The sequence below is a fragment of the Aristolochia californica genome, unplaced genomic scaffold, assembly GCF_029961685.1.
Source record: "Aristolochia californica isolate CCGP_79_NKW_82.1479 unplaced genomic scaffold, dmAriCali1.0.hap1 SCAF_12, whole genome shotgun sequence".
Taxonomy (NCBI): Eukaryota; Viridiplantae; Streptophyta; class Magnoliopsida; order Piperales; family Aristolochiaceae; genus Aristolochia; species Aristolochia californica.
Genome location: NW_027181793.1, coordinates 2,795,323 through 2,808,647, shown reverse-complemented (window position 1 = coordinate 2,808,647; position 13,325 = coordinate 2,795,323). Strand labels below are relative to the sequence as shown.

The following is a 13,325-nucleotide window of genomic DNA, read 5'->3' as shown; positions in this document are numbered from 1 at the left end:
GGATGCACTGCTTCTATTTTAATGGCATGTAGAGGCATTTAAAAAAAAATGTAGAGGGAACGCACATTCTCAAAAAAAAATAAAAAAAAAATGTTAAGGGAATGCAAACAAATCGTAGTAGTTGGTTATGTATTAGCCACTATTCTTGTGATTTGTCAAATTTATTGCTTTATATATTGGCACTGGTTGGCTAATATCTATTTTGCATATATGGTTGATTAATATTTACAATGTTTGTCAAGCAGTGGATGGTGAATGGAGAAGTTTGTATTGGGCTCTTTGCATTAAGGGATATTAAGAAGGTAGTTCCTCTATTTTCTATTTTGGCTAGTTATTGCTTCAACTTTTAAGATCATGGTGTGAGAATAATATTTCTCTAGGAACAGTTTTTGATCCTGTAATTTCCAAATTCACTCTGTGGATTGGGCTTTGGCTGAATGATTACATGGGCTTTCTAGTGTGAGGTTTTGGGTTCAAGTCTCTCCAGGGTAGGGAGTTTGACTTTCAAAACTTAGAGTACTGCTTATGTTTTTTTAAGTAGAGTTGACTTGCCCCAAGGTCTATCTTGGGTGGGCTGGTGGGGAAAAATGCACCTTGTAGCATCCCAAGCCTGTTGTGACTCATGTCAGCCAAAATAAATTGAATTGAGAATTGAAAAGGTCTTTTACTTTCGTTCAGTTAAAAAGGTCAGCTTACTTGGCCTTTAATCGGTTTAGTTCTTTTTTTTTTTCAGAATATTTAGGATTTCATTGAGCGTGAAGAAATACAAGAAAAAGATTGCAACAAGGACAAATCACATGGAAAAAGTCACAAAATTTATTATATTTTTTCTCTCTTATTGAATTTTGTGCCATTTAAAAAAAGGTTTCAAAAAGCAAAAGAACCCCCCCTATCAGCAAGAAAATCATTGTACTTATGATATCATTGTTTTCTGCTGATGAAGCCTTTTATGCTCTTCTTGGCATTTTTTACATATCCATGATGAGATTATGGAGTATTGTCAGCATCTTGACATTCAGTGGCTCCATCATGTGTCAATGCAAACATGCTGGCTGATTCCTTTCTATTTGATGTTCAATAGTTATTTGGATTTTTGGTCTTGTTTGTATATTAGCGGCATGTTCCACAACTTTTGTATAATCTTCTTCCTTTGAATGCATTTCTCATCTTCAAAAGAAAAAAGCCTTTATGTTCTTCTATATCTTGAGCATCACCTTTTTTTTTTCTTAACTAGGATGTGCTATCTAGCTTACTATTTGGAAGTGTAACTGTGGCAGGGTGAAGAAGTCACATTTGATTACAACTATGTTCGTGTGTTTGGGGCTGCTGCCAAAAAATGTCATTGTGGTTCCTCTGAATGCCAGGGCTATATTGGCGGTGACCCATCCAATACTGAAGCTATTGTTCAAGTAGATTCTGATGATGAATATCCTGAGCCAGTGATGCTTTGTGAAGATGGCAAAGCTGGGGTTAATTTGTATGAAACTAGTCGTACAGAATATTCCTGGGAAAAACTGGATTCGACCATTGGATGTTTACCATCATCTAATCTGCTGAAGCTAGAAAACTCATGGCAAAAAACAGACAATTTAAATAGATTGCATTCTGGTGTTCAACATGTACATGTTTCATTGCCATTAGAAGGAAAGGATACCTGTGAACCTGTACTTATTGGTGAAAAGTCTGAGATTTCCTCACAAGTGGAGTGTATGGGCAGATCTTCTTTACCCAGTGAAGAATTTAACAGCGTGTCTTCTCCAACGGCTCTACCATATATGAAAGTGCCCAAGGAGAATGTTATGGAAGAAACTTGTGGGGCCTCCCAACCTTCAGAGACTAATTTATTAGAAACCATGAGCAAATCTGCTACTGTAGAAGACAATTGCAAGCCCATTAAGTACACAGTTGAGAATAAGCCTGAAATTGTGAAAACATCTACTAATGTGAAATCTTCTAGGTCATTGAGTTCAATTAAGAAGGGGAAGATTAGTGCTACAAAATTTTTGAGTTGTAAACCCAAAAGGCCCTTGGAAGGCTCAAGCAGCAGTCGTTTTGAAGGAGGTAATGTATTTTCCTTTTCCTCTTTTCAACTAGCTTTGTTTTCTGTTCTTCTTAATGATCATTTTCTCATTACTTAAAATTGCAGTTGAAGATAAACTCAGTGAATTGGTTGATGCTGATGGTGGAATAAGTAAGCGAAAAGTAAGTACTTTCTAATTTTTGGCCCTCTTGTTGTGCTTGTTGTTCCTGAACTTTTGTTCTAATTGAACAGCTGATCAGATTGAAATGGTATTAGGCATTGTTTTTTTTTTTCAATTTACTTGTTGAATTAGAATATAATAGATACAGGTTATAACTTTTTGTTTGAAATAGTGCTGATTATATTAAAGAGCTACAAAGAGCTGAATTACATATTCTAACTTGATGGTACTCTTTAAGGATTTTGCAAGAACAATGCTAAGATTGCTGTCCTTTTTACTTTTTCAAATATTCAATGCATCCATAAATATGGATTGTTAGTATTATATAATGCAATGTTTGCCATGAAGCTCTCAACATTTTGTTTTCTTATGTTCTCTCACTACCTTATCTTCATTGTCTTGTTTTCCTCCTGCATGTCTCTTTTGGCTCAAGTTTTGTGAGGAACTACAGAAATCAATTGTTCGAGGGCACCGCATCTCTGTAGTGTGTTCTGGACAATCTGTCAGTTTTTAATGGCTTGTTAACCAAATCTAGAACTTAAACTGATATCTGATGTTGTTTCCATAATGTAGGACGATGTTCTGTAACCATTTGTCTTTCCACCATGTTGCTCACTGGTTCTCTAGAGATAGTTATGAATTTTACTTGCTGTCTCTCTATATACTAAAAATTAGGACCTACTTAGAGTAGTGTACTATACTTGCAAATACTAAGATTGAATTTGTCTTTTCACCATCTTGGTCACTGGTCCTCTAGAGATCCTTATGTATTTTAATCTTGCTGTCTTTCTATATGCTAAAGAAAAAGACTTAAATTTGACTGTGTTGCGTACTTGCAAATTCGAAGAACTGAATATCACATTTTTTTCTCATTGCCTTATCTGGTTAAAGGGAACAAAAGCGTCTGTTTAACTTTTACCATGTTGTGTACCTTATTTCTTTGGAACAGGATGCCACCAAAGGCTATTTGAAGCTATTGTTTGTTACAGCCGCTTCTGGAGATAATATCAAAGGCGAGACATCTCAAAGGTTTTGGTTGATCTCTTTTCTGTATATGATGGATTTTATTGTTGGAGGAATTAGTTTTTTGCTCTGTGCTTCTGTTAGATGCTCTGGCAAGCATGTCTCTTGGGACCTTTTTCTGAACAGCAGTGCTAAATGCATGAAAAAAGACTTTTTCCAGGATTTTTTATCTTGTCGGAGTGTTTGAAAGGAATTTGAGTTATATCACAGGTGTAACATTCTTTAACTGAAAACAGTGGAATAATTTTTATCAACGTGTGTTTTTTCTGTATTCATCTTGATGTTAGTTTCAGCTCTTCTTTCCTTGAGGAATAAGAGAAAGATGGATACATAGGCAGCGTAGTTAAATAAAATTAAGAAGAAAACAGTGACAAATTGGGTGCAGTAAGGAAGTGTCTGGATTTTTGTATGCATTGTACCCTCTCCTTCTTATCCTTTATTATGAATTATTTTTAATTATAAGCTCTAGTTGATAAATAGAGGAAATAGAAGATAAATAAGAAGACGCTTCAGACTGATTTGTGTCCAATGAATAAGGGATTTTGGTCTACCTGTTTCTCTATTTATTGTTTCACTTGAAGATATTGTAGTGACCTATGTCTGCTTCACTTAAAGACCTTTCTCAGCCACCACATAGTAATCTTACACATAGAACTCAGACCAAACACAAGGACAATTTTACCCTTGCGACTCATTACGTATAGCTTGACACTTTTCCTCAAGTTGAAGCATATACGTAAAACAATCTTAGCTTGTTACAAAAATTTTAGAACTTTTTTGAGAGAAATGATGTATATATTAACAAAGAAAATGAAACCAATACAAAATCAGCGAAACAGATCCCAAACCACAAGGAACTGGAGGGTTGCTCCGTGCTTGGCAAACACATTTGCTGCAGAATTTGCAGATCTTGGAATGTGAGACCAAATACAAGTAAAGTAGGAAACAATATTCATAATTTCTAGGAAAACATCCCAGTGGCACCACCGGGGGTGGAGGCGCGGTCACACCATCCAATGACCATCTTGGAATCTCCATCAATGTGCAGAGGGCCCCTATAGTTGTCCCAAAAAATACGAAGCCCGTTAAGAAGACCATGTAGCTTAGTCGCCGTTGAGTCTGAAATCCCCAAATCTGGAAATTTAATATGCAACTGACTTTGATATGGCGAGACATAGTTGCGGCCAAAGCAGAAAAAATTTCTGGCTGGTGGACAGAAGGTGGATTATATTATAAATTATCTCCTGTATGGAAAAAGATTGCACAGATGTTGTCAACTTTTTAAAATGCCGTCAAGTGTTACAATGGTACTGGCTGTCGGACAAAATTCTGGATAAACTGGTGACTGGGCCCAAGCAGCTTCAATACCAGCCATTGTCAAATTTTTTCTCTTGCTAGAAACAAAGATGGAACCATATCTGCGATCGGGCTAGATTCTGGTGAGTGGAACTTGAACCTTCGTAGAGTGCTAGCGGATGTCGAAGCTCTTGAAGCTGCTGATCTTGTCACGAGTTTATCGTCGGTTCAACTCAGAAATGCATTGAACTCTCTCATATGGACTCCATACCCGCAAGGTACGTTTTCTACTTCTATTGCCTACAACTTTCTGCTCTCTCCCCCCTCTACTCAATCCGGCCATCTTGCTGCCATAGCGTGGTCCTTACTCGTACCTCCGAGAGCGAAGTTCTTCATTTGGACCACGTGTCAAAACAAAATTCTAACATCTGATTCGTTAATTCGCCAAGGAACAAATGTTCTGGATCCCTTGTGCCCGTTTTGCCAAACCACTCCTGAAACCGCAGATCATATTCTGTTACACTGCGATTATGCCCATTATGTCTGGTCCGAACTCATTAACAAAATTGGTCTTCAATATTGTCCCTTTCAAAATCTCACATCTACTATACTCACTGTCACAAGCGCTCATCTTCCTAAGCTCGGAAAATTACTTATCTCATGCTGCGTTGGTCATATCGTTTGGGCCTTATGGAAAGAAAGGAATAATCAGAAATTTAACAAAAAATCTCTTCCAAGAAATATATTGAGCAATAGAATTGTTGGGCAAGTTGCCTCCTAGATACTCATGCGGAAAGAATTCCAAAATCTCAAAGGAACAAATTTCCGTGGAAATCGGCAACTTATAGCGGAAATGTCTTACCCCTCTCGCGCCCTGGCTATGGAAACTTGGTCTCTTCCAATGGGACATTTCAAATTAAATTTCGAGGGAAGCGCCTTGGGTTGCCCCAGGCCTGCTAGATTTGGAGGGGTCATCCATGATGATAATGGAAATCTTCTCTTCATTTTTGTAAGGCCAATTGGCGTGTCTGATTCAACCACTGCCGAGCTTTCTGGGTTATATAATGGTTTAAAATTTTTTCATCAATGGCTAGTGGGGCCTCTTTGCGTCAAAGGTGATTCAAAAGTCGTCATCAATTGGTGCAAGAAGTCTTCTAAGCCTCCTTGGTGGCATTGGGATCTATTTGAGGATATCTGTAATTTAATTTCTCATTTGCAATGTAATTGGAATTATATTCCAAGATCCGCTAATCACCTAGCGGATAATCAGGCTAAATTAGGCGTTTCCCTCCAACATCTTGTTGTGGAGGAAGGACTTGTTCTGTAAGGTATTTGTATTTTTTATTTTTCTTTTTTGCTTTTTTCTAATAATATATTCACACCTTTTTACTCAAAAAAAAGTCTGATATCCCCAAAGGGCCCGCATAGGAGAGGCACTAGTTTCTTGAGGAGTTAGAGATAACTCCCCCAAAGCTGGCAATCCTGGGATTACCAAGAAAAGAACCATCAAAATTTAGTTTGAGGAGTCTAGCTTTTGGCGGGGTCCAAGTCTTCATAATAGGGGACTTGTTACCAATACGCAATTGAGCCAAACAATTCAGAGCCCATGAAAGGGGAGAAAGCATTCTTGGTAAGCGGCCAAGAGAAAATGTGTCCCGAGATACGATTAGCAACTCTCTCTGTGGATTCACATTTTGTATCGAAACGCTTGCAGTTACGTTCATTCCAAAGCCCCTACGAAATGAAGACGGTATAGGCAGAGAGAATTAGCTTTCTCAAACCGGGAAGAGTGGCACCAGTGAGCATTCTACAGAAAGCAATCAGATCCTTTGACATACAAAATTGAAACCCGACCTTGCAAAGAATGGAGGTCCACAGGAGCCACGAGAAGGAGCACTGCAGGAGAGTATGGCTTGTTGATTCCTCCTCCGAATTGCAGAAAGGACAGAGGAGATCAATAGAACTCTTAATTATTCTGCAGTTTTTGACTTTTAAATTGTACATATGGTGTGGCAATCTTCCCTCTCTGCATATCCCAATTGAAATGATTGTTGACTTCGATTTGTTTGGCCTCCTCCTTTAATACATGATTAGTTGCTATAACATTGCCTAAGTTGTCACACTATCACCATTAGTTTACTAATAGGAAACCCAAATTCTGTTGCCTATGACTTCACTCACATTAGCTCAGAAGCAGTATGAGCAATTTTTAGGTTTTAGAGCAATGACAACCTATATGCTTATGCTTAAAAAGTACAGGTTCTTAGTTTGAAACTGCTTGTTTAGAGAGTTCTTATTATTCTTAATTCCGTGTTACTTCCATAAATCATGTTTCACAATATCATTTGCATCCCCAGTCAGTGTTGTGCAGGGACGATATCGTCCACATATACGATCAGTATTACTATGCCAATATCTCTGTTCATCACAAAAAACTGAGTGATCAGAGTGGCTTCTTGTGATCCTAAAGTCCATAACCACTTTGCTAAGTTTAGACCATGCTCTAAGACTTTGTGTCGATCTATAGATTTTCTTTCTCCATTTGCATATCTTTGTCATGTCTCCATCAACAACAAACCTAAGAGGTTGTTCCACATGCATTTCTCCATAAAATCACTGTACCTAAAGATGCTCTTTATGTTTTGTTGGTGTAAAGATTGCCTCATGTTAATTGTCAGTCACTTTTCCTCACAAAATGGAATGATAGGAATTAAAATCTATCACAATTGAGTTAAAAAAAAAAAAAAGGTCATGCAGTTTTTCTTTACTCACTTTTATCCAACTTCTAGGTCTGGCGTATTATGCTGTCTTGTGTTGTACAGTTATTTTTATTTGCCTTTAATATAATTTTTTCCATGTTGGAACAGCACAAGGAATCTTTCTATTATTCTTGATGCTCTTTATGTTTTGTTGGTGTAAAGATTGCCTCATGTTAATCTTCTTTCACTCTTCTTCACAAAATGGAATCTTCAGAATTAAAATCTCTCACAATTGAGTTGAAAAAAAAAGCTCATGCAGTTTTTCCTTATCCCCTTTTATCCTACTTCTAGGTCTAGCATATTATACTGTCTTGTTGTTGTAAATTTATTTTTATTTGCCTTTAATATATTTTTTTCCATGTTGGAGCAGCACAAGGGATCTTTCTATTGTTCTTGATGCACTATTGAAAACGAAATCAAGAAGTGTTTTGGTTGATATAATCAACAAGAATGGTATGTTCTAGCTGTGTTTGTTGGCTATTATGCTATCTTTAGTTGTTTCTCATTTTTCATTGAATTATTTGAATTATATGCCCTTGTACCTCTGGATAAAATATAGTGATTGCTTCATTTGTTCTTGCAGGATTGCAGATGCTGCACAACATAATGAAGCAGAACCGAAGGAATTTTAACAAAATTCCCATAATACGAAAACTGCTTAAGGTTTTGAACTTTATCCTTTGTGCTTACACTTGATAATAAAGTTCCTATTCTTCACGTGATTTACCATGTATGAGAATGTAGATGTAACACATCAAATTAGTTGCCTCTATAGCCACAGTTTTTGAATTGTTATTATTATATATTGTCTTATATCATTTTTGAATTTTTGCTTAGTATCAGTATACAATAATAGAATCGATGCTTATCTACCTCACAGATACAGAAAGAACAATTAATTTGCCAATATTTAGAATGTTTATAAAACAGGTTTCTTTAATATCTACATAATATTTTTCCTTACAGGTCATAGAGTACTTAGGCGTGAAGGAAATTCTTACCTTTGAACACGTAAATATACCTCCTCCCTGTGCTGGAATGGAAAGGTAGGTGAAATTCCATATACTGCTTGAGCCTTGTTTCTCAATTACTACTTCTGCTTTTTATTAGCTAGACCAATATTTTTTTCTTTCCCCTTTTGGCTCCTCTTTTCATCATATTGTTTTTTTTTCTTAAAAGAAGAATGTTATTTTTCAAATAGTTTATGCTTTTATAATTTGAAAAAAGAACAAAAATAATTACCAAAGGCCCATTAGCCTACTACAGATGGATGCTTCCAGTGCTAGAGGTGGGTTATGTACGCCCTTCAGCTAATGTATTAGTGATGGAATTTGCAGCCCTTAAGTGTGTTGCCATGAAACAACATAAGGTCTACAAATCCATTTTTTCCTCATGAATATATCTGTACCTCTAAGGAGTCTTTGAACTTCCTTTCATCCAACTGATCACTATGGAAGAGTCTCCTTCAACTACTAAATGAGCAGAAAAGTTTTTAAAGTACAGCTTACAGCCTTGCTTTAGAGCATTAATTTCTGTCTCTGCAGTCCTTCCAAGCAATGAGGCCTGAGTAAGCAAGCCTTATAGAGCCCCCACTATCCTTTATGATCCCTCCTATGACTACTTGCCATGGGCTACCAATGTCTCTTTCTTTCCTGCATATGTGTAAGGGCTTTTATGTTTATCTTGTACCTCAGGAGGAGAGGGGTCTAAGTAGTGATCTAATCTAAATTAATGAATCTGTCACAGTTCCTCTTTCTGGTTCTCTCTACTTCTCTCTCTAATATACCTAATATCTCGAATCTTCAAAAATTTCTTTTTAGATTTTTTTTTAATGTTATTGAAAATAAAGTGAAGATTGGAGAGAAATAAGAGAGAAAATAAGAGAAAGGGAAAAGAGAGTTTGAGAGAACTCAGAAATCAGAGTTCGTTGGTGGTCGTGATTGACCCCTAACTCTATTTATTGATGGTTTAGCATATTAAAAAACATACCCCTTCTTGTAATTTTGCTCCTTTGAGCCTTTTAATATAACTCAACACTATTTAAAAAAAAAAACCCTTCTTCCATTAATCCACTTAACTTCTTATCTCCCATTCTGTACATCCTACGTACATGAAATTTGGACCACAAACTTGATTAAACATGCAGATCATGATAACATAGAAATATAAATCATATGGTGAGGTAAAATAATCAAAATGCCCCTAAGCAGATTTTCTAACACTCCCCCTCAAGCTGGAGCATATATATCCATAAGACCCAACTTGTTACAGAAAATCACAAATTTATGTTTTCCCAAGGCTTTAGTGAATACATCTCCAAGCTGATCTCTAGACCGAACATATGGGGTGACTACCTCATTTTTCATAACAACATCCCGAATAAAATGACAATCCACTATTATGTGTTTTGTCCTCTCATGAAAAACTGGATTATTGGCAATAAAGATGGTTTCTTGGTTGTCACAGTATATAGTCATGGGTTCATCTTGGCAGAAACCTAACTCCTGTGTGATAGACCTCACCCACATGAACTCATTGACAGTGTGGGCCATTACTCTATATTCTGCTTCAGCCCTAGACCGAGCCACAATATTTTGCTTTTTACTTTTCCAACTGATCAAGTTGCTCCCCAAGCATGTAGTGGAGTTCATATGGCATCTCAGCGCCCTCCCTAAAGTAAAATTCTTCATGTGGAGCGCTTGCCTCAACAAAATTCTCTTTGTTGACAATCTTAGAAATCGTGGCCAGCTAGGGGTGGACCCATTTGCCCTTTCTGCCACGTTGCCGAAGAAACTATTAGCCACTTGCTCCTCTTCTGCCCTTTCTCTTGGGAGATCTGGACGTCGATTATCGATAGAATTGGACTCCAACTCTGCCTCCCTGCAGCCTGCCGAATGCTTGCTGGGACCTACATCCCCAGTATTGAAAAAATAATGATCTCGGCTTGCTCAACTTTCATCCCTTGGGGTCTCTGGTTAGAGTGCAACCAAAGGAGATTCAATGCCAAGTTCAACTCTCAAGATAGAGTTGTTGAAACTATCTCAGGCAATATTGCTACATGGCTCCACTCTCGAAAAACCTTCTCCCCCTTCTCGGGATCTTTCATCAGAGACAATTGGAGATGTCTTGCCTAGCTTCACACTTCTGCGAAACCCCTATTAATTCTAGGTGGACCCAGCCTATTGGTGTCCTTAAATTAAACTTTGACAAATCCTCTTTCGGCAACCTTGGCGTAGCTGGTTTTGGCCGAGTGATTCGTGACTCTCTTGGGAACCAGATCGTCTCCTTTTCTGGCCCTCTCAGTATGGCGGATTCCATGACGTCCGAGCTCCACAACCTGCTTAATGGGTTCCGTGTTTTCCGCGATCACTGCTCCGAGCCCATCCTCATAGAGGGAGACTCTAAGGTGGTGATCGGCTGGTGTGAGAATTACTCAGCACCTCCATGCCGCCATTGGGACACCTTTTTTGAAATTATGGAAATTGTAAACTTAATTGATTGTTTTTGGTTTCACATCCGGTGATCAGCAAATTCTGTGGCTGATGTTTTAGCCAAGCAGGGAGCTTCCTTGCAATCTCTTGTTGTTAGGAGTTAGCTCCTCCTTTTTGGGTTCTCTTAATAAAATCACTTTTCATAAAAAAAAAAAAATGGCACTTGGTGGAGGTCCCATACAATCATTAATCGGGAGTGGAATAGCTGATCCAATACTTAGAGAAGGGATCCAAATCTCTTTAGATGTGTTATAGCTCATAACTTGATCACTTAGACTCTCCTCCATGCTATTGACAAGCCAAGTCATAACTTGACTATCTTCAATTTTCCAATCATCATTAGGAGGGAATGCGGAAACCTCACTTAAAAACTTCAACTTTCTAAGCCTTATGAAACATTTGAATATATTTGGACTAATTCATATGATTGCATCCAATTAGTTTAGTGGAAATGATTTGGATGGTATGCGACTTCTTGGAATCTGAATTTCTTGAGCTTTCTTGAAGGAGTAACTACTTCACCGGAGTCAGCCATTAATCAAAATTCCAAACAATAGCTCCAGTCTACATGTTGGAATGCAATCCAAATTCACCGGAATAAAAAAGTCAATAGTTTCAAAGGTGGGTCCCACACACCACTGAATAACTAGGACAATCAAACTGCAATCAACACAATTTTACCACTACACACCAATAATCCACTAAAAATAGCATCCAAATTAGGTAATGAGGGCTGATGTCAGCCCTAGTATTGATGACATAGGTAGACAGTGTCTACACTATGTGCACAGACAAGAATAGGGTAAAAAGAACCCTAACAACCTTCTAGGGGCACAAATACCACATAAATCTGTTCAATTGACAACACTAGCCATTGTATGACACAAAATAAACGAAAAGGATTTGACCTTTACCTTCAATCAACAATTTTTGTGTGAAATCCCTCTAGAGTAACAATTTTTAACATAAGGAGACGAGGATTCTTGTTTAAAGACCCACATAAATCAGATCACTTGCTCTGATACCACTGTTGAGCTTTGGGTTGAGCTTGGTTTCATACCAAAATGATTAAGCCACTTAGGAGGCCTATTGCTCAACTTTTTTTTTTTTTTTTTGAATGAAGATGATAGGCTATTAAAAAAGGAAATTACAGCACCTTGCTAAACAGGGCCTACCTCCACAACAAGGAGTTGGAGTGAAACACCTAATTTAGCCTGAGCATCAGCTAAATGATTAGCTGATCTAGGAATATACTTTCAATTACAATTTAAAGAAGAGGTTAAATTACATATATCATAAAACATGTCCCAATGCCGCCAGGGAGGATGTTATGTTTTTGCACACCAATTGATGACGATTTTTGAGTCTCCTTTTATGCAAAGGGGCCCAATAAGATGACTTTTGAAAATCCGAAGTCCATTTAGTAACCCGGATAGTTCAGCAGTGGTTGAATCTGAATTTCCAATAGGCCCAACAAAAGAAAAAAGAAGAACACTGCTTCAGTCATGAACAACGCCACCAAAACCCGTTGGACCCCGACATCCAAAAGCTCTTTGTCAAAATTCAATTTATAGTGGCCCATTGGGGGAAGGGACCAAATTGCCATAATCAAGGGGCGATCAGTCTCGTTTCAAGTCCCTACAAGATCATCGCCCGCATTCTGGCTCATCGTCTCAAAGTTGTTCTACCTACCATCATCCATTGGGGCCAAAGTGCTTTTATCAAAGGCTGTGATATACTTGACTCAGCTATGGCCACACATGAAATTCTGGATCATTTTGCCAAGATGGGCTTGCCATGGTTTGTCCTTAAGTTGGAACTCGAGAAGGCTTTCAACTGAGTTAGTTGGTCCCTCCTGGATGACATTATGCAGCGTATGAGCTTCGAAGACAAATGGAGATTTTGGATCCGCAGTTGTATCTCATCAGCCTCTTACTCCTTGCTCCTCAATGGCACGGTCTGTGGCTTCTTCTAGGGCACTCGAGGCATCCGTCAGGGAGACCCCCTCTCCCCACTCCTCTTCAACATCATTGATGAGTACTTATCCTCTATGTTCTACCCTGCCCGCAACATTGGTTGGTTAAGAGGCCGTCTCCGAACAGAGTTGCTTTGACATCCCTTGCTCTAGTTCGCGGATGACACTATTTGCTTCGGCGTTGGCAAACTTGATTAGGTCCGCAACATTAAGGCCCTTCTCGACCTTTTTGAGATGACTTCTGGTAAAAAAGTTAATTGGGGAAAGTCAACCATCATGGGATAGCACATCGACCCCCCCTACCTTCAAATTATGGTAGAAACTCTAGGATGTTCCCTTGCGATTGCTCCCACAAACTACCTGGGTCTTCCTCTTACTAACAGTAGACCCCGGATGGGTCTCTGGGCTCCTGTGATTGAGCGGCTTGAGTGACGCCTCTCCTCTTGTAAGGGTAGGATGTTCTCCAAGGTTGGTAGATTGATCCTCTTAAAATCATGCCTCACGGGCATTCCCAACTACTTCCTCACTTTCCTGGTTTGCCCCGCCTCTATTAGCCGGTGCATTGACATGATCAAAAGAC

General features: G+C 38.4%; 1 protein-coding gene across 1 annotated transcript in view; it reads left to right on the top strand.

Annotated features, from left to right (window-relative positions):
* Nucleotides 1-13,325, top strand: part of LOC137945301 (histone-lysine N-methyltransferase ASHH2) — a 36,774-nt gene that overhangs the window by 12,812 nt on the left and 10,637 nt on the right. The window contains exons 10-16 of the mRNA XM_068791119.1: nt 246-302; nt 1,278-2,061; nt 2,147-2,202; nt 3,151-3,230; nt 7,650-7,732; nt 7,863-7,942; nt 8,246-8,325. Coding sequence (XP_068647220.1) covers nt 246-302; nt 1,278-2,061; nt 2,147-2,202; nt 3,151-3,230; nt 7,650-7,732; nt 7,863-7,942; nt 8,246-8,325 — 1,220 coding nt within the window. The remainder of the gene's footprint in view (nt 1-245; nt 303-1,277; nt 2,062-2,146; nt 2,203-3,150; nt 3,231-7,649; nt 7,733-7,862; nt 7,943-8,245; nt 8,326-13,325) is intronic.